At 39.3% G+C, this 21,247-nt stretch overlaps 1 protein-coding gene across 5 annotated transcripts in view; it reads right to left on the minus strand.

Moving 5' to 3' along the window:
- Positions 1-21,247, minus strand: part of LOC118817762 (rho GTPase-activating protein 42) — a 185,915-nt gene that overhangs the window by 38,877 nt on the left and 125,791 nt on the right. For all 5 annotated transcript variants that reach the window (XM_036584671.1, XM_036584670.1, XM_036584669.1 and 2 more), the window contains exons 5-10: positions 18,327-18,428; positions 17,341-17,451; positions 11,074-11,178; positions 7,671-7,800; positions 3,181-3,281; positions 2,979-3,088 (exon numbers count right to left, since the gene is read on the minus strand). In XM_036584671.1, coding sequence (XP_036440564.1) covers positions 2,979-3,088; positions 3,181-3,281; positions 7,671-7,800; positions 11,074-11,178; positions 17,341-17,451; positions 18,327-18,428 — 659 coding nt within the window. The remainder of the gene's footprint in view (positions 1-2,978; positions 3,089-3,180; positions 3,282-7,670; positions 7,801-11,073; positions 11,179-17,340; positions 17,452-18,326; positions 18,429-21,247) is intronic.

Here is a 21,247-nt window from a genome sequence, read left to right on the forward strand (position 1 = left end):
TTATGCTGCGGAGTGGAGCAACAAGAAAGCTATTTCGTCATAAGTTGAATTAAATAAAAAAAATTAAGTTTGTTTACAGTTTTCTGTTTAATTTTCATTGATTTTCATGGCTTATTTCAGTGTTTTTTGCTGCGTGATGCATACGGCGCACGGAAAAAACTGGCGCTGGGTCTATTCTTTAAATACCGTGCCACTCCAGTGCGGCGTCTGGGACGCTCTGACGCTTTGCACGCACAGCCTGTGTAAAAGCACTGACCAGTTAACATCGGTGCTGAATTAAAAATGCCAGACTTTCCGCATCGCTCGCGCCAAACAGAAGCAGTATGTGTGAATCAGGCCTTAGAACGCTTCACTACTGTTTCAGATAATGGCTCTCGCTGTAGTTCACTGGAGTCCCAGAGCCTTAGAAATGGCTTTGTAACCCTTTCCAGACTCTCTTTAGGCATTTTTTTCTGCTTGCAGCATAGCGTGCTGCTTTTTGAGACCTTCTAGTCTACTTTTCTGGAAAGGTTCTGTTTAAGTGATGTTTAGGTCTGGCAGTAATCAAGCCTGGGTTTGTTCAGCATAACTGACCCCAATTATCAACTAAATTTCCTTTACTTTTTCACACAGGACCATTTGGTGTTGGAGAACTTTTTTCCTTCAATAAATGAAATGGTTTGAAAACAATTGAGAGTGGACAGATACGCAAAAATGTAAGAAATCAGGAGGGGGCAAATACTTTGCTATGGCAATGTATGTGCTGAGCCAAATTACAGTACCAACTACAGCACCAGTCAAAAGTTTGGACGCACCTTGCTGAATGTATGTTTTTACACATCTTTACTCACGTCCGACAGTGCTGTCACGGCAGTCTCTAGATTAGGATTTTCTGGTTTAAAGACTAGAAAATTTCCCTATCTGATGATGTATCTAGAAGGTGGAAGGAACCTTTGAAAAAGACTGCTTTGGGCTGGGCTGAATATCTTTTTTGCAGCTTTTTTGCAGTCGTCATTAAAACGGAATAGAGAATGGATTACTCAGCTGACAGAAATGATTCAACGGTTTATGAGGTCAGCTACCTGGAAATCTAGATAACTCAGTGTGGCTTCTTTTTTTCTGGTTTAAAGAATCTTGACAACCACAATGCTAGCTTGGTTGTATGTCTTAGCCTTCTTAGAGATCAGGGGCTAGGCTAGCGGGCAGGATTGGTCGACACAACAGGAACTCCCAATGGTTGTATGTTGTATTTGAGTAATGCATGCTGAGTATTGTAGTAAAAGAACATTGATGAGGTTGTGGGATGCAATGCTGCGCCTCCAAATACTGCATTACACATCAAATAACATTTAATTCTAGTTTTAGGCTGGAATGCCCCTTTACTAGTGCTCAACATATGTGGCTCCTTCAAGCTTGCTGGAAAACCATCTAAGGCTCCTCATGAAGCTGCTTGACAGAACGCCAACAGAGTGTAAAGCTGCCACTTTAAACCATCTAAAGTAGAAGAAGACTTTTTGGTCACCATGAGTCCACATTATTTCATAGATTTGATGTTACACTATTCCAACGAAAGCAAAACATCTCATGAGAAGGTGTAACTTTTGACTTGTACTGTGTTCACTGGTTGTTTTTTATGCAGGTATTATACATGTTTGACCCGATATAGTCAGACGGAAAACAACTTCAAGGTCAGACACGAGTAAAGTACACAAACAAGGCCAGTACATAGTACAGGGTCAGGAAAGCTTACACAAAGACCATGCAGCACACTAGAAATATCTCTGCCACTCCTAAGGTCCAGTCACACTAGCTTTTTGGTTTTGTAAGTGAAATTATACTCTTTTCGAAATATATTGCTGCAATCACGGTTTTCATGTCACACAACTCGCAAGCAAAAGTTTGAGTGAAACTTCAGTTCGACTTCAACTTCTGGTGTTTTGTATCATCGACCAACAGCTTTATTGGTTGTGCTGAGCTCTGAGGGGGCTGTTCTTCACACAGCAGTACTGAAGATCGAAAATAAAGTAAGCGCTAATTTTTACAATGTCTAAACATGATACTTCAGGTGTTTCTTCAGGACTGCCTAAAAAGTAATACATAAAAGAGAGGAAGTATAGTATACAGTCAGGTGCTGGATTATAGGGCTGAGTATGGTTCAAAATACCAATTTTGATATCTTTGATTTCAATACCAATTACTGAACAATAATACAAACAGTCGTAGCTCATTATTATATGACCTTCATCCCTTTCTTTATCGCTTAGAGTTAAAACAGCCTGTCATTTGCTACTCGGCCATGGAAACCCGTTTCATTAAGTTGCTTCCAAAGGCAGTTTGGAACTCTGTAATGATTGACAGGCAATTTTTTCAATGCACTACTCTCTTCAGCACCTGGCTACCCTGCTCTGTGTTTGTATGGTCTACTGCTTTGTGGCTGAGCTGTTGTTGTTCCTAGACGCTTCCATTTCACAATAACAGCACTTCTAGTTGATCTAGCAGGGCAGAATGACGTCATAAGAATCTTATGACAGAGCCACATTTAACGCCACTGAGCTTTTCAGTACGACTCATTCTACTGCCAATGTTTGTCTATGAAGATTGCAAGGCTATGTGCTTGATTTTATACACCTGTTAGCAATGAGTGTGGCTGAAGCACCTGAACTCAATAATTAGGAGGGGTGTCCACATATTTTTGGCCAAATAGTGTATCTTTGCTTCTGTGCTTTATTGTTTCTGGCTTGCTAGTTAGTTGCTGAGTTAGCTAGTCATTGCTAAATTGCAAACTGCGCTAAGATTTTTGCATCTTGCGGTTCTGCCTGGGCTCCGCAAGAAGCGAAACGCTAATGTCTAGTGTGACTGCGGCTTTAGAGCCAGTAAGAGGGACTTAGCTTTGAGGAAAGTGAGAGGTAGAAGCTACGCTACATATCTGAACTGATCTTTCTACAGCTGAACCTGCTCAGCGTATATGGCGGCATACGGAAGCAGAAACGATTAGTCACCTCTCCACCACCTCGATGTCAAAACAGAAACGTTTGTCAATGGAGTCCGTTTTCCTTCGGATACAGGACTTTAGCTTGAACATCTCCGTAGGGTTCAGCACCACACCGTTCTGTAAATGAGACATGAAGGAACAGTGAGAGACAAAGAGACAGAGTCACTGGGTTTAATGCCATACCCAGTTAATCTGATATCATACTGCACCTGTTTAGCTGTAGCCTTGGCCTCGGTGTTGGTCATGACGAAAGTCTTGCTCCCTTTCTCATAGGTGCAGTAATGTCGTGTCCAAGTGCAACCCAGAGGTCCTGCAATAAAATGTGAATAAAGCTTCAGTCCATAACATTGTCATTTTACTGAACTTCAATGTCACATTCAACTTAAAGCAAGACACGACAAGCTGAAATGAAGTCTTAGGTCCTGTCAGCTGCATTTATAGCAACACATTCTCCTAACAGCAATCATATGAAAGATGTTAAAACACAATAAAACATCGCCAAAATTCTAACTTTACCGGAGAAGGAAAATACCTACTTTACTTTTAATGTAAGTCAGTGGAACCAGACTTTTTTCCAAGTCATTTTAGGTCATTTCTTTCGGTCCATTCATCATGATATTAACACACAATGTAAACGGAAATGTAAAGGTAATCTTAACTTTTAATGGAAGTTAATGGAGAAATGTTTTTTTTTCCCCCCAAGTAATTTTGGACCAATTCTGTTGATCCGTTCATCTTGACATTTTGAGACAACATAAAAGGCAACTGCTTTTTTCAAATTATCTCAAAAAAGGACTATTTCAATGTTTTTGTAATCTAATATTAATCTAATATTAATTAACTTTAAGAAAGCTTAGTTCCACCCACACTCGGCACAACCACAACATGTCGTACAGTCAGAGGATTTGTAAATATTTGGATATCAGCAAAGATATTCTCATTTTAACTGTCTACCAAATCATAGAGGGGCTGAAAGTAAACAATGAAAATGAGCTCAAAGTTCAGATCTTTTATTTTAGGCTATTTCTTTCCAAATCAAATCAAAACTTCCAAAAAAGTTTCGGAAATACAGCCATTTGCATACATAGCCCGCCACTTATACGGGCTCAAAAGAAATCAGACAATGGCTGCTCAGCTGTGTTACTCCATCATTATAGATAAAGGTCTAGAGCTGATTTCAAGTGTGGTACATTTGCATTTGGAATCTGCTGCTTTAATTCTCACTATGAAGTCCAAAGAACGGAGACTGCCAGTGAAGCAAGCCACTAAGCTGAAAAAATCAAAACAAACCCATTAGAGAGAGAGCAAAAACACTGGGTGGCCAAACCAACTATTTGGTAGATTCTTAAGAAGAAAGAACGCACTGGTGAGCTCAGAAACACCAAAAAGGCCAAGAAGACCACACAAAACTACTGTGGTGGAGGACAGAAGAATTCTCTCTCTGGTGAAGAAAAGTGGCTTACTAATGGTTTACGACAAGATGTAAACAACTGATTAGCAGGAACACCAGCTTAGCGTTTGCCAGAGTTTCTGTGTACAGTTCTGGGAAATCTTATAAAACATTGACCTGTACCAGATTGGTGGGAGGAGACGAGTAAAGATGAGGGAAATGATCTTGGCCCAAAGCAAACTACCTCATGTGCCAAGCATGGCATGGGCATGTATGACTGCCAGTGGAACTGGTTCCCTAGTATCAGGTTCTCTTGATGTGACTGCTGACAAAAGCACCAGGATGAATTCTGTATTCGCTGTATTATCAGGTCAGATTCAGCCAAATATTTCAAAACTCTTTGGACGGCGCTTCACAGTGTCTTCCTTTTTTAGGGCAAAGAAGTGGATTTTTCGGCAATGGTCCAGTCAATCACCTGACCTCAATCCAATCGAGCATGTGTTTCACTTACTGAAGGCAAAACTGAATGTAAAAATCCCCAAGATCAAGCAGGAACTGAAGACAGCTGCAGTAAAGGCAGCAGTAAAGGTGAACTGTCCACTTCAATTTGCTGAAAAATTAAATATGGTCCCTGTAGAGGATGTGGGACACATAGAAAATCAACAAAATATGTAATTTGAGTGGAGGAGGTGTTCAAACTTTTGCATAGAATTGCACTTACATGCTTGAAATTTGTTTCTAACTTCTTTAAGCCTGTTGGTGACATATCCCAGATAGCTCCTCATGCAAAATGTGTACAGCTGCATCCAGGCAAAGGTGGGGTTACTTACTTATCTAATGCTATTTTAATGTTGTTTTTTTCCACTGGGTACTGCAATATGGCATGTTTACTAATCCAAACCCAGAACTGTCTGTCATCACAGCTGTTGGACACCACTAATGATGAGCCTGGTTTTCATATATGGATGTTATGAACTCAATTTGGTGTTCCATGATATGGGCCCTTTAAAATAGAGTTAGATTTGCCCAGCTTTTGTGGTCACTGCATAATTTCATAGCTGTGATGTCATTGTAAAGTGAGAAAACAGTAAATAAAACAAAAACAGTAAACAAATATTACAGCACAGACAAAATATCCTCCATAGACATTTCTGCACAGTAACCAGCACTCCAGCAGGGGGCACTGTTCCTCTTTGCCAGTGTCCAGGTCACAGGAGACGCATCTAAAAGTACACTCATAATCAAACCAGATAAATCAATGTTTAGCCCTTCAGATAAAGCTCTTATTTTGGCATTTCCTTTGCTGTTTGAGGGTACATGAAAGCGGAGATGCGGCCTTAAAAGGGCCACAGTGAGGAGAATTAAAACAGATGAAAGGACAGACACATCAAAGCCGATTGAAACGCACTTCTGCCATGCGGCATTTGCAGAAGCCTGAGAAACGGCGGCTCGTTGCTTGTTGACTATAACTGTGACCAAACATTAGTGCTTGGAAAAATTATGGTTTTCCTGTCCTCTGGCACTGAGACGGGAGGGAGGGAGGGAGGGAGGGAGAGAGGGAGGGAGAAGAGAAGGAGACAGAGAATATTTCTCTGCCTGACACTGTAGAAGAGGACAATGATTGATCATGTCACACACCAAACTCTGATGATTTAGCTTAGAATAATAAAAAAAAAGGTTCTTAACTTTCATGTACATTACCTGTAAGGAATGAATTCTATTTATTTTGGGCTATATCTATTAGTCAATTCATGCATGTAAGAAATACACAATTTCTGCACATGCTAATGCAGTTACTTTATATTTGATTAACTTACAAAATTATAATTGGTGATTGTGGCATGGGCAAAAGTTTGTGCACCATACTAAGTGAGTTCTTACTAACTCTCTTTGTAGCCAGCTAGGAGTCTCTTTATTCTTGTTTTAGGAACTTTCACCATCCCTTCTTTGCAGAACGCTTCTCTAGTTCTGTGGTATTCTCGGGCCGTCCTGCATGCACAGCATATTCTAAAAATGAGGTTTATGTCAGGGGACTATGAAAGCCATTCCAAAAGCTTCAGACTGTGTTTCTTAAAGTAATTCATGTTAGATTTTGAAGTATGTTTTGGATCATTATCCTGCTGTAGAAGCCAGCCTCTTTTTAAGAGGAAACCTGGGTGTGATCTTAGACTCTGAGCTGTGGTTTATCTGCATGTAAACACAGTCACTAAAACAGCTTTTTATCATGTGAGAAAATCACTAAAGTTCGGCCTTTTCTTTCTCAGAGCGACGCAGAGAATCTTGTTCATGCATTTGTTACATGCAGAGTTGATCACTGTAATGATCTTCTTACTGGACTTCCTAAGAAAACTATACATCCTTTATAACTCATACAAAATGCAGCAGCATCCTAACAAAAACAACACAGAGAGATCAGATCGGTCCCGCTTTAAAAGAGCTGCACTGACTGCCTGGATCATTCAGGATAGACTTTAAAGCTCTGCTACTAGTTTTTAAAGCTCAAAATGACCATAAAGCTCCGCTTACATCACAGAGTGTCTGTCTGTTATGTTCCGGCACGCAATCTAAGATCTGCAGATAGTGGCCTTCTACAAAAACTCTCTGTAAAATACAGAAACATGGAGAGACTCGTTCAGTTATTCTGCTTCTAAACTGTGGAGCTCAGTTCCACCTTTTATTAGACAGTCGAGCTCAGAGCTCACTTTTAAGAAGCATCTAAAAACGTGTCTCTTTAACTCAGCGTTTAATTAAAACTATGTCTTGTGATTTTTATCTGCTAATTTGATCTGTTTCATTTTCTTCTGATACTAAATAAATACTAATGATTTCTTGCATAACTATATTTTATGCATAACTATGTGTCTGTAAAGCACCTTGAGCTGCCACCGGCATGAAAAGTGCTACATAAATAAAAATTATTATTATATTATTATTACATTCAGCTTCAGTTTCTTAACTGATCGTTTTACATTTGTTTCCAGAGATGATATTTAGTGGAATCCATTCTTCCATCTACCTATGTGATGTTTCCTGTGCCACTGGCTGTCCCAAAGCCACAAAGCATACTAGAGTCATTATAGACCTCCATTCTTAACAGTAGGCATGGTGTTCCTTTCATCAAATGCTGCTCCTTTTTTCCTCCAAACATCCCTTTGCTGACTGCAGTAAGAGTTCCACTGTTACTTCAACAGTTCGCAGAACTTGTTTTCAGAATGCAGGCTTTGGGAATTCAAGGAGATAAAGAAAGAGAGAGAGAGAGAGAGAGAGAGAGAGAGAGAGAGAGAGAGAGAGAGAGAGAGAGAGACTCACTTTTCTCCTGGACATAGAGGTACCCCTCCATAGTCCACTGGCCAGGGGGTTTCTGGTCCTGATCTGCTGATCTTACTCTCTTCATCAACTTCTCCACCTCCTGCTTGGTGCTCAAAAAGTTGTTCCTTGCCTTCAAACACACACACACACACACACACACACACACACACACACACACACACACACACACACAGACAGCTGCGTTTTAGAAAAGTGACAGAAAGCTGTCATGTCAGCAGTCTTCTCATCTTTTCTCTGACAGCATATGATGCTTTTAAGCTGACAAGCAGAAGAATACCAAGCAGGCAGGCACAAATCTACAGCTCTACAGGGAAGGAAAGAAGAGGACATTCTGCATCGCACATACATAGATTTGTTAAAGAAACAGTTTACACAAAATCTCATTTAGACACTTCAAAATACAGGAAATACAGGATTCAAAAAGATTCATCTGATTTCAAAATGATTGATTTCATTTGTAAATCATTACAGATCAAAGCAGTAAACTGCAAATGGTTTAAGGAGCATAAAGTTTATTATGTAGTTGTACAAGGTCTCAGTATGAACCTCCTCCAGCTGTACAGACAACATCAACGCCATAGTCAAACTCATCCCATACTGGATTGAGCATGTCGGGTGTCGCTACACTCGCGACTCTTTCAGTGCGATTTCGGAGATCATCCAGTGTTATTGGGAGTGGCACATAAACAGAATCCTAAACGTCTCCCCACAAAAACAGTCACACGGCGTGAGATCTGGTGATGCTGGTGACCTTTTTCCTGGAACTGTTGGTACCAACGATGAACGCTCTGAGCTGTTGGACGTTCACGATCAGAAACTCTACGAGCCCCTCTTTCAATTGGATTGTGATTGGTTCCTCGGCACCTCACGGTTGCAAATATATGGAGCTTTGAAATCAGATGAATCTTTTTGAATCACCCTGTACAGTAATTTTGTAATTTGTAATTAATATGTTTATTTCAGTTTATCAAGATGTTTACACCCATAAAAATAAAAGAGGTGCTGAGCGAAAAGGCGTAGTCTGAAGCTATAGCTCGTTTTGACTACCCTTTATAAATCATATACAATCCTGCATTTAAACAATACAGAGTAATATCAAAACAAAAAAAGTCGATCGTCCATGACATGTTTGACGTCTTAAAGTTTGTTTCCTTAGTTTTGCACTGAAGCTGTAAGGCAGCTGAGCCATATGAGTGGAGCTGCCAGATATACTGGTTAGCCTGAGGCCAGCTAATGAAACTGATCACATTTTGTGACTAGGTTAAGAGTCTTTCTCCTCCTCTATAATCTTAAAGCTGATTCGGCCATCAAATTGATGTGATCTTTAATATGTAATCTGTTTTATCTTACACTGAATTTTGAATGTGTGTAGCAGTCTGCTAATAGCATTTGCCAGATGTTTGTTTCAGATACAATTACTCAATGTAGCATGTTTATGTTATGTATAGTTAACAGTTAACTAATTAGGCTAACTTAGCGGCAGTTTTCTAGCTATGCTAAAGCTTTAGCCTCAAGGACGGGGCATTGTATGTTGTTATGGCAAATCTAGTTGGGTTTAGATTCCATAACTTGGTTCAATTTCTGCATAATTAAACTGTTAAGATGTAAAATGAGGTCACTCAGAGTGGTTTGGTGTAAAATACAATATTCTAGAGAAACTTGGTGGTGATAGGAACGAGATGTTTAAAGCTTCTAAAGACTACCTCACTGGAAGCTACTGCATAACACGTTTATGAATAGGCCGACAGAGACGTTGTTTTAAGATAATGTTTTGATGTTTTGGCCTAAAACGTGCTTTTTAAATGACAGTCATGCCGTGGAGGTACATGCAGTGTGTAAAGTACCCAAAGAAAATTACTACTGCATTATGATTAATATTGCATATAAAAACTCAGAAGACATGTGTAGGCTCACTGGTCGTTTTGAATAGTAAATAAAATGGCTATATTTGCAGTACAAAGATATTGTGAATCTTGATTCCTATAACTGCCTTAATAATAAATAAATAAATAAATAAATAAATAAATAAAATTCTCTATAATGTACTATTAAACATCAAACCACTGAATGCCTAAGTATAGAATTATGGATTTTTTTTTTAAAAAACATCTGCAGAATTCCTGATTTTCTTTTTTTTAATTAAAAAAATTAATGTGATCAGATTCTGGGGGCATAACGAATGTACTAATTGATTTCTGTATCAGCGCCTAGGCTGCAGTGCCAGTCTGCTAGTCTAGTGTTCCACTGTTACTCCACTGCCAGTGCTCTGTTAGTGTTCTTCCGTCTGGCTCCGGTCTCAGGGATGTTCTCTCTTATGGGGGGGTTGCACAAATGTCAGCCCCTGCCAGTTTAACTGATACTGCAAGACACGGAATTTCAGCTTGGCGAAGAGGTCATAGTGCATAGAGAGTGTGCTGGCCATGAAAACGCTGACCAGCAGCTTTGGATGATTTATACTTTGAATGGCCTTTCAAATGAGAAAAAAAAACAATCCAAAGAAAGTAGAGGCAAGACTTTGTTCTCCAAAGCTAATCTCTTTACCTGTCTGCTTCCCAAGGCAGTAGGGAGGGAATGTAGTGAAGACCACACACACACACACACACACACACACACACACCAACCAGCCACTTCATTAAGTACAATTCCTTGTTTCTACGCTCATTGTCCATTTTATCAGCTCCACTTACTATATAGGTGCACTTTGTAGTTCTACAGTTACAGACTGTAGTCCATCTGTTTCTCTGCATACTTTATTAACCCCCTTTTACCCTGTTCTTCAGTGGTCAGGACCTCCACAGGGCAGGTATTATTTGGTTTGTGTATCATTTTCAACACTGCAGTAACACTGACGAATAGTCCACCAACCAGAATCATCCAGCCAACAGTGTCCTGTGGGCAGCGTTTGTCGCTACTGTCTAAGAACTAAAGCAGTGCCCAGTCCTGGTCATGGAGATCCACCACCCTGGAGGGTTCAGAACCAACACACCTGGCTCTAATGTTCAGATGACCCTGAAGGCCTTCATTACCTGGATCAGGTGTGTTAGATTCAGGTTGGAGTTAAACTCTGAAGGGTGTTAGGTCTCCAGGACCTGGACTGGGCCACCCTGGGCAAGTTGGACTAAATGGCCAACACAAAGTATACAGCAAGAGATGAGCTAATGTCTCTGAAGTCACAAACACAAGGCGGGCCAACACAGTAGGTGTGTCTGACAGAGTGGACAGCGAGTTTAACAAAACCTATATGGGGGTAAGTGGTATATATATATATATATATATATATATATATATATATATATATATATATATATATATATATATATGTAGAATGTAGTCAGAATGTAGCAGAAAAAGCTGAAGTAGTTGCACTGAGACATGTTCTTACATTCTGCAAGTTGAACTGGAGCTGCTGCTTGTAGGGCTCAAACTCATGGGCCAGTTCATATCCCTCATGGTAGAAATTGAACAGGCCCTGCAAGAAGGCCAGGAGCTGAAACAAACAACAATGGATCCATTTCAGACAGTATAACATTAATATTCTTTTGTTTATTAAGGGGGTTGCAATAATACACACACTGAGAAGAAAATACAGTTCAATTTTAGCCTGAAAATATTTTTGACATCAGATAGGGATACACGATAGGAATCAGTTAAGATCACACGCTTAGAGCAGCTTCTTGCTCTGAACATGTGAACAGCAGTCGGCCAACTTATTACTCTTTGTTTTTTTGAACCGATTTGTGTTGCACTTTTATGATGTAAATAACTATGTTTGAATGCTGCTACATCTAATAGCAAAATATTTTAGCATAACTATACGTGACTCATTGTGCTAAACAGCCAGATGCCACTTCCTTACAATCCAGCACTTTATTTAATTAATGTCGTTTAAATAAGGAATTATTTGCCTAAATAAATAAATAAATAAACATCTAGTGTAAAACCTTCCCAGCAGAGTAGAGGCTGTCACTGCAGCAAAGGCCGACGAACTCCTCATTAAGGCCTTTGATTTCAGAAGAAACGCTGGATAAGCAGGTGTGCACAAAGCATATGAGGGTTAACTATTGGTCAGGACTTCATCAGTAACTGCTGTGGTAAGACACAATAGCTCTGAGGGATCAGACAGAGGCTTTTACGTAAAGCTTTAAAGCTGCTGCTGCAGCACCATGACTCTGCAGATTAGGCTGGCTCGTGTGGCCTCCTCTGAGGGATGGTTGGAGAGGCTTCACCAGCACGAGGCGATAAACACTGCTCCTGTCACACTCAGCCTAGAACATTCTCGTATCGAACCCTTACTCACAGTTTGGAAAGTGCTCGCATAAATACGCTTAATGACTATGGATGAGTCATCTAATTCACGGCCATTTTTACCGTAAGCAAGGTCGAGCGCCGTCATATAGCAGGCTCGGCTCGCGTGGCCAGGAGATTTACGCCTTCACTGTGTGTTTGCCGGGGTCCCTGTCAGAGGATGTAAACAAACGAGAGGGCTCAAGAGCCACTTAGTTTCCATCTGACGCTCTTAGCCTCTTAATACTTGGGAACGTAATGCTTCCTGTTAAAGTCTTGCACTTAAGATGTTAGCGCTGACAAACTCTCTCCAACACACACACACACACACAGACACACAGACACACACACACACACAAACACACAGACAAAAGCCCTTTCAGATTTACAGGACCTGCATTTTAGCGCTGAGATGTGAAAGCACATCAGAACAAATTAAGCCATATTTGAGCTGGATTAGTTTTATCTGGGGAGGTGGTGTAATTTGAATGATTACCAATGAGATTTGTGATTTTAATCCAGTATGAATATGTATTGTTGGTAGTCTGCTAAGTAATAATTCTGGTATTAATTACCTTCTATAGTCTTATTCAAAGTAGATTGGTTTTACCTGGGGAGGTGCCATAACTTTTGCATAGGCCACATTATCTTTTTTTTTTTTTCCCAATATGCAAAATTCAGCAAATAAAAGGTCTGCTCTCTGTAGAGGATGTGTTAACTTAATTTCATTCCTATCTGACCAGGAGTGCTAAACATTTTGCATACAACTGTGTAAAATGACCTCTGTCAGTCCAGACTAAAAGACTCCTTATAACTTCAGGGTGGATGGGCGGAGCTAAACTGCTGTAGGCTTAATAGGCAGATGTGTACACCAATCAGGCATAACATTATGACCAGGGTAAAAGGGGGCTAACAAAGTATCAGAGAAACAGATGGACTACAGTCTGTAACTGTAGAACTACAAAGTGCACCTATACAGTAAGTGGAGCTGATAAAATGGACAATGAGTGTAGAAACAAGGAGGTGGTCATAATGTTATGCCTGATCGGTGTAGAAATCCATTATTTTTTGTGATCTCATAAAAACAGTGAAATCGAAAACTGGCTGTTTTTGAAGGTTTGGACAGCGGAGTGAATGGTATGTTTTGAAACAGTGACAATGTTTACATACTACATCAAACTCTTATTTAAAAGAAAAATTCACTTTTCCATGATTTGGGCCCTTTATATCAAAGTTTTTTTGTTTGTTTTGACCCATTTAATTATAGGCTCAGGCTACCTGAGCTAATCTGGGGAAATTCCACAGATACTTTATTCCATATAAATCAGACAAATCCCTTGCAAATTACATTACCGGACCTCCTCTTGGATACGGCTTTTGACTTTTCTTTAAAGCGATAATTTAGTATTAATTTTGTACCCTATTTTTCCTTTACCCCAAAATTTGTTAATCAGCCAGGATGTCTGGTGTCTGAAGTTTGCTTCTTTACGTTAGCTACATTAGCCTTATAGCTCCAGTGCAAACGAAAGAAGCAAACTTCAGTCAACAAACATGTTTTGGCTCATCGAGAACATTCAAGGCCTTCATAAAAGGTCTCATGATTTCTGTGGAATAAAAAAAAATACATATCTGTAATTTTTAATTTTTGGTTTACACTATTAGTTACTAGAATAATCACGCTTGTTGTATTTAAAATCTTCAAGCATTGTAGTGATACTCTTATTTCACTTCAGCTTTGGTTGGAAACAAAGGGACACCCAAGAGAAAACACACAAGCACTTTTATTTTCTCTGTTTTATCCAGGTAGAGACAGCCATGCAAGCTCTCTCATTGGTTAGGACTTCAGGAGCTGAACAGAAGGCCTAACATATCAGATTAACAAACAGCATAACTAGAAACTAACAGTGGAATCAACCAATCATGGTTTGATTCGGCCTTCTAGATGTTCTAGATACGTCACTGACTGTGATTACAAGTGATCGCCTGACCAGTGCATTTCAGTCAGATGTTTGAAATGAAAAACAGTTCTGTCCCAGTGATCTTTCCTGAATAAGTCATCGTAAAACTGCCGCAAGGTAAAATAGATTTAATATGTTACAACCGTCAAATAAAACAAGAAATGTCGTGTATTTGGGTCATTCTACAGAAACGTCCATTTTTGTGTCCCTAGCATTTACAGATATACTACACTTGAAAAACATGTTAGGGTTACAATTTATTTATATTTTAAAATAAAAAGTAAGTTATTTTAACAGTTACACCTTCTTGAGCCTCAATTTAGCAATATTGTTTTTTAAGTCAATTATCTAGAATTCCAAGCACCACAGAAGAGCTCGTCCTCACAGTCATGTGTAAAGGCTGAGGCCATATTTTAGAAAAAAACACAATACAATAATCTATACACGACTATGGAATATATAAATTAAATGACATAAAGAAAACAAATGCAAAATAAATATTATAAAATATATAATGAAAGTTGTTGTCCCCAGGAGTTGTGTCACTGGTGTTACTACGTACTCTTATTTTGAAATAAAAGTCACACTAATGACATCACTTGACTTCCTTTTACCTGTTTTCTGAGGATCTATGAAGAAAAGCACATGGTGAGTCCACTGAGTCTTTCAGTTATCAGAGATTTTCTCATTTAGCTCATGATTTCATATGAAGCTTTTAGCTGAAGTCGCTGGTGTGACCGACTTTATTCTGAGGTAATTGTGAAAAATAGAACACAAATGGATTAAATTCCATATTTTAGTGGATATTCCATGATTGACATCATGTGGTTTGATGCTCTGTAGCAGCCATTTTGTAAAATGCATTTTTCATTAAAAATGTCTTTGGTGTTCCCTTTATTATGTGTAACACCAGTGAGGATCAGTAACACCAGTGACTCCTATGGAGAGATAGAAAAGTGGACGTTTCTGTAGAACGACCGATTTACATGCCTCAAATGCCTGTGCTCAATCTAGAACAGCTAAAAAAAGTGTTTCTGTGACTCTCCATTAACGCCAATCTACTACTAGAATCGTATGGGGTGCTAGCAGAAATTCTTGTAGAGGTGGTTTTTCACAAAGTTTTGACCTTTATGCTTTGAACTGAAGGCCTGGATCTAATAGTCACCAAGTCACAAATCTCTCACTATTCACCACAGAAACTGTGTACATTTGATTTTTTGCCAAATTATTTGTTTGATGCTCACAGTATGGTTTATACTGGCAACTCTGCACATATTACAAACACACAGGAGTCAAACACAAACAGAATGTATAAACAGTACATCAGTGACTACACATGTGCAGGTTTGGGGGGGGGCTGGAGAGCGGGTGCAGAATGGATAACGTGGTGTGATTTTAAACAGTTTGAGATTTTCACAGATGATGACTCCGCCGCTCATAAACTAGATGATATACTCGCTGTTGGTTTGAAAGCCATTAGTGTCCAGATGGCCCAGTTACCATAATGATGCATAACATGTCCAACATTTGGCCTTTTCAGGGCATATTTCTACAGGGACAGTATGTGTGCATTTGAATGTGTAAGAGCTCAGATAGAAATGAAAAAAACATGGCTAACCTTCCTAATAGAGAGCAGCAAAATATGGCATAAAATGGCCTAATGATTCCTGGAAGCTAATAAATATCTGTAGCTCGCTCTCTTGTGGGTTAGATCTTAAGGAGCTGGACAGAAGGCCTTACACGTTTGATCCACCACCATAATTAGGAAGTGACAGGGGTCTCAACCGATCAGGTTTTGATTTACAAATATCAATTTTGCGAGAAAAAACATTTCTCTAGCACTTCTGGAAGTCCTAGAAATACTATATGGCCAAAAGTATGTGGTCATCTGACCATCACACCTATGAGCTTGTTGGATATCCCATTCCAAAACCATGGCCATTAATATGGAGTTGGCCCCCCTTTGCAGCTATAACAGCCTCCACTCTTCTGTGAAGGGTTTCCACAAGATTTTGGAGAGAGTCTGTGGGAATTTGTGCTCATTCAGTCAAAGCATTTGTGAGATGAGGTACTGATACTGGACGAGAAGGCCTGGCATGCAATCGACGTTTCAATATATCTCAAAGGTGTCCAATAAGGTTGAGGTCAGGGCTCTGTGCAGGCCATTGGAGTTCCTAACTCGCATTAAATCATGTCTTTATGGACCTTGCTTTGTATACAAGGGCACAGTCAAGCTAGAACAGCCAAAGACCCTCCCCAAACTGCTGCCCCAAAGTTGGTGGCATATAATTGTCTAAAATGTCTTTGTATGCTGTAGTACGGCTGAACAATCTGTGGAAAATATCTAATCGCAATTTTTCTGACAAATATTGCGACTGCGATTTGCGTTTAGTGTATCAAACTGCCAGTAAGTTGTGGCTGTGATGTCACAACACACGAAGGTTTTGTTGCCTCTGATTGGTCTAACTCACCTACAGGCATTTCACAAACTCTTACTAGGTTCCACTTCCCTTATAACTTAAAACAATGTTTTTGCTAATGTACCCACATAATAAAGACGGTTCTTCAAGGGTTCTTTAGTAAAGACAATGGTTCTATGTAGAACCATAAGGACTCAGCAACCCATTTGCATGCATAAAAAGTTCTCTCTGTGGTGAAATGGTTCTTCAGATTGATAGAGAATGTGATGTATATGTTTCTATACAGAACCTTTTTGAAAAGAGTTCTCTGTAGGACCAAAATGATGTTCTGTTGTTATAAGCTTGACATCAACAAGCAACAAAGTAACAGTACCAACCCTTTTTGATGATATACAGAACCACATACAGCACATTCTCCAATCTGAAGAACCATTTCACCAGGCAAAGAACTTTTTATGCAGCAAATGGGTCTAAGTGTTCAAGTTCTATATAGAATGACTATATAGAGTGCCATATTTGAAGCCACAAGTTCTTCTGTATGACCCACTCTACTGCTGATGTTTGTCTATGGAGATTGCATGGCTATGATTTTATACACGTTAGCAATAGGCGTGGGTAAAACACCTAAACTCAATAATTGGGAGGGATGTCCACACACTTTTGGCCACATAGTGTAAGTCACTGATTGCAAATATGAACAATAATCTAACCAATGGCTTCACATATCCATGTTCAACCTAGAATGGAAAATGTTCATGTGCACCAGTATCACTTCAGAGCTAAGACACTATTAGATCCTCATATAGGGTGTAAAAATGAACATAATCTGAGAGCAGGATTTTTTTCTTATTTTCTTGAGTTTTGAATTTTATGGCCCAAACTAAAAGCCTGGCTCTAATAGTCAAGGGTCACCACTGTTACTTACATATGCACACTACATAACACAAAACATGTGGCAGCCAAAAAGCTCACAAGACGAGATCTTACCGGCTCGACAAACTCAAACTTCTTCTTCTCCTGGACCTCCTGGATTTTAAAGACGTACTCCAGTGAGGCATCGTAGAAAAGCTGCCTCTCCTTATCAATCTGAGTGTCAGCCTGCGGAGTGACAAAGAAGGACATTACCTTGGAGATGGAGAGGAAGTCATCTGGGCTTGTTTGTGCTGAATTTAATGGCTACATCAGTAGCTTTTGGTCAAATTTGGCCACTATGTAAACAGAGTATCATCTGTGAACAAGCTTTGATGTGGAGATAAGAAGTAAAGCGCTGACTGATGAGTCTAAATTTGAAGCGTTTAATTTTGAAATCATGTAAATATGTGTAACAGTTTTAGAAAAAGAAAAACAGCTGACGTGTAATGGAAAATTGTCATTTCTCTAACATAGGTGGCATTAATAATATCTTGTATATGTAAAGCCCATTGCAAACAATGTATATTATATAAAAAAAAAAAAAACCTTTGAAAGTGCTCTATAATGCATTTTGGGCCGAACCCTTCATTTGTATTTGGGAACGTGCGAAGCAGAAAATGCGACCAACTTCTAGGACTGAACTTTGGAGGTGTGGAAAATTATGCATGCAGATTTTTTTGAGAAAAGAATGCAACCTGTAATAAAGGCGGCGATTGGACACACCTAAATACTGAATCAAAACTCAACTATATTAAGCTGTTGAGGTGAATTTGTCATTTAAATGAGTTAAACGTTTTCTGCTTTTTTGCTGATGCTGAAAAATGAATAATTTCCGAGTTCTGACTGGAAATTATTTAAACGATGGGCTGGTCGCTTACTTGTGCACAGTACTGTGCGTCTGGTATTTCTGATTCATATTCATAAAAGCACTGGATGTACCGTCTCGCACAGGAGACACAGATGTGATCTCACCACAGAGCCTTTAATCATGATCGTCTAGGTTTGGGATTTGAACAACTATGACAAACAGGAGGTGGTTTCCCCTTGTGTGTCTGACTCACCTCTTGCAGTAATGATTCCTTTTTCTTGGAGGACAGGTTTAAATGCTTCTCCAGGGTTGAGTAGTACTTCTCTGTCTCTTTGTCGAACTTCTTTTTTCCTTCCTATCACAGGCGGAGAAAAAATGAATTACATGTAAGTGGACTGTGGAACTGGGCACATGAATGAGGAAATAAGGGAAAGACTTGTGTAATTCTAGATCAGACACAGCACTGCTGTGTCTGATCCACTCAGACCAGCACAACATACACTAACACACCACCACCACGTCAGTGTTACTGCAGTGCTGAGAATGATCCACCACCCAAATAGTACCTGCTCTGTGGGGGTCCATGGGGGTCCTGACCACTGAAGAACAGGGTAAAAGGGGGCTAACAAAGTATGCAGAGAAACAGATGGACTACAGTCTGTAACTGTAGAACTACAAAGTGCGCCTATATAGTAAGTGGAGCTGATACAATGGACAATGAGCATAGAAACAAGGATCGGTGCATGTCTAGTGCAGGAATAAGAGGAACCAGTGCACTGTCCAGTGTTGTTGCACAAACATGATCTGCATAGAAGGGTCATCAGAGAGAAATCATGCATGTGACCTCATCACAAAAGTCTGAAGTATGCAAAACATCTAGATACACTAGTTTCTTTTCGGAATTAAGTGCTGTGGAATGAAGAAGTAAAAATCGAACTCTCTGGCTGCGATATCTGAATATATTCAGAGAAAAAAGGAGCAGCATTTGATGAAAAGAACACCTTGCCAGCTGTTAAGCTAAGGGGTGGATCTATTATGCTGAAGAAACTGAAGAAGAAAAGAGGCTGGATATTACGACAAGGCAATCTTCCAAAATCTACACTAAGTCCACCATTAACTACCCCAAGAAAGACAAGAAGAAATTTTGGGAAAGGTCCTCACCATCCTTAGACTTTTATTATATTATATTAATATTAGCACTGAACATTTGTAGCTAGATTTCAAACATGCTTGCAAGACAACCTCTGAATATTTCTGAACTAGAAGTTTTCTGCAAGGAAAAGTGGAAAAAATCAAATCTAACTCAAGCATAGAAACATTATTAACTGGCTACAAGGAATGTTTGAAGGCTTTTCCAATATGTTAAATTCAGCTGTAATTTAAGTTTGTTCCATGCAGAGGTGGTATAAACTTTTTTTCACAAAATGTGTAATTTCACCAGCAGTGCATACATTTTCACATCCATCTGTAAGCTGTGATGTACCTGCTGAGCCACTAGGTGGAGCTCTAATTCTGCATCTGTATTCAAGGACCATTGCTCAGATCACAGAGAGATTACTTTGTGATATCTCCTGTACTTTTTCAACCAGTGATTTACAGCAAGGCTATTTCAGAGCAAGATTATCTGGTGAGTGGAAGAACGCCACACTACACAAGCGGGAACAGTTTCTCGAACCGAGTTTAAGGCTCACAGAATGATACGCCTAAAACAGCTGTTTTGGCCTTGAGAACTTCACCTTGTTTTCTCCAAAGGCATGACCAAGCACTGCAGCAATGCTCACACAGAAGTGGGCAATATGATGATATGCTGTTATTTTTACAGCTGTTGCTAATAATTCTTCAGTAATTAATTGATTTCTAGATTATATTATTGATGCACTGATTTATTTAGCCAACAAAAGGCTATAAAACATACAAAAACTATTCATGCATGAACAGGGGCTTGAATGATTTCGATGTTGCTTCAAAGTTGTTAAATACAAAAAAGACAATGCAGTAATGCCTACTGAAAATAACAGGCCATAATATCAGTGGCCTGCAGGCTAATTCCACACTGCTTAAGTCATATTATTATTTTAACAAGAAGCAATTTACAATCTGTAAAAGCATGATTTATTAAACCTACATTAAGAACTACCAAACCATACAAAGAACAGTCAGCAAAGTTTTGAGCGAGAATGCAAGCGTGTTTATTTTCTTCAGTTTAAACTGTTCTGTGTAAAATCAGAGACCAACTTTTTGTTTATTCATTTTCCAGTCAACAGCAATTAAGTACAAGTTATTCATTTTTCCGGTTTCCAACTCGAGTTTAAAAAAAAGGGACTCCTAATAACCACTGTATCACGAGAAGCCGAAACGGCAACCAACGTCTAGGACTGAACTTTGGAAAAACATCCCTGCTGATTTCTTTCAAAACCTAAAAGCAAGTCTCTTGGAAAATAAGGCTCAATCTGACTTTTGCACAGTACTGTTTTTGCCATGCTGGGCAAAGCTCCTTTTTTCAGTGCACACTGAAATAGTGCACAGAAAGTACATGTGAAAAGTAAAAAGCAACAAAAATAACAACTGAATATGCAAATTGATTTATAGTTTTAAAGTAGTCAATAACATTGCAATATATTATATTATACAACAGTTACAGTGGTGTGAAAAAGTGTTTGCCCCTTCCTGATTTCTTATTCTTTTGCATATTTGTCACACTTAAATGTTTCAGATCACCAAACAAATTTAAATATTAGACAAAGATAACACAAGTAAACACAAAACGCAGTTTATAAATGAAGATCTTTATTATTAAGGGAAAAAGAAATCCAAACCTACAGGGCCCTGTGTGAAAAAGTGATTGCCCCCTAAACCTGATAACTGGTTGAGCCACCCTTAGCAGCAACAACTGCAATCAAGCGTTTGTGATAACTGGCAGTGAGTCTTTTACAGCGCTGTGGAGGAATTTTGGCCACTCATCTTTGCAGAATTGTTGTAATTCAGCCACATTGGAGGGTTTCCGAGCATGAACTGCCTTTTTAAGGTCATGCCACAGCATCTCAATCAGATTCAGGTCAGGACTTTGACTAGGCCACTCCAAAGTCTTCATTTTGTTTTTCTTAAGCCATTCAGAGGTGGACTTGCTGGTGTGTTTTGGATCATGGTCCTGCTGCAGAATGCAAGTGCGCTTCA

Source organism: Colossoma macropomum, unplaced genomic scaffold (genome assembly GCF_904425465.1).
Source record: "Colossoma macropomum unplaced genomic scaffold, Colossoma_macropomum, whole genome shotgun sequence".
In the NCBI taxonomy this organism is placed as follows: domain Eukaryota; kingdom Metazoa; phylum Chordata; class Actinopteri; order Characiformes; family Serrasalmidae; genus Colossoma; species Colossoma macropomum.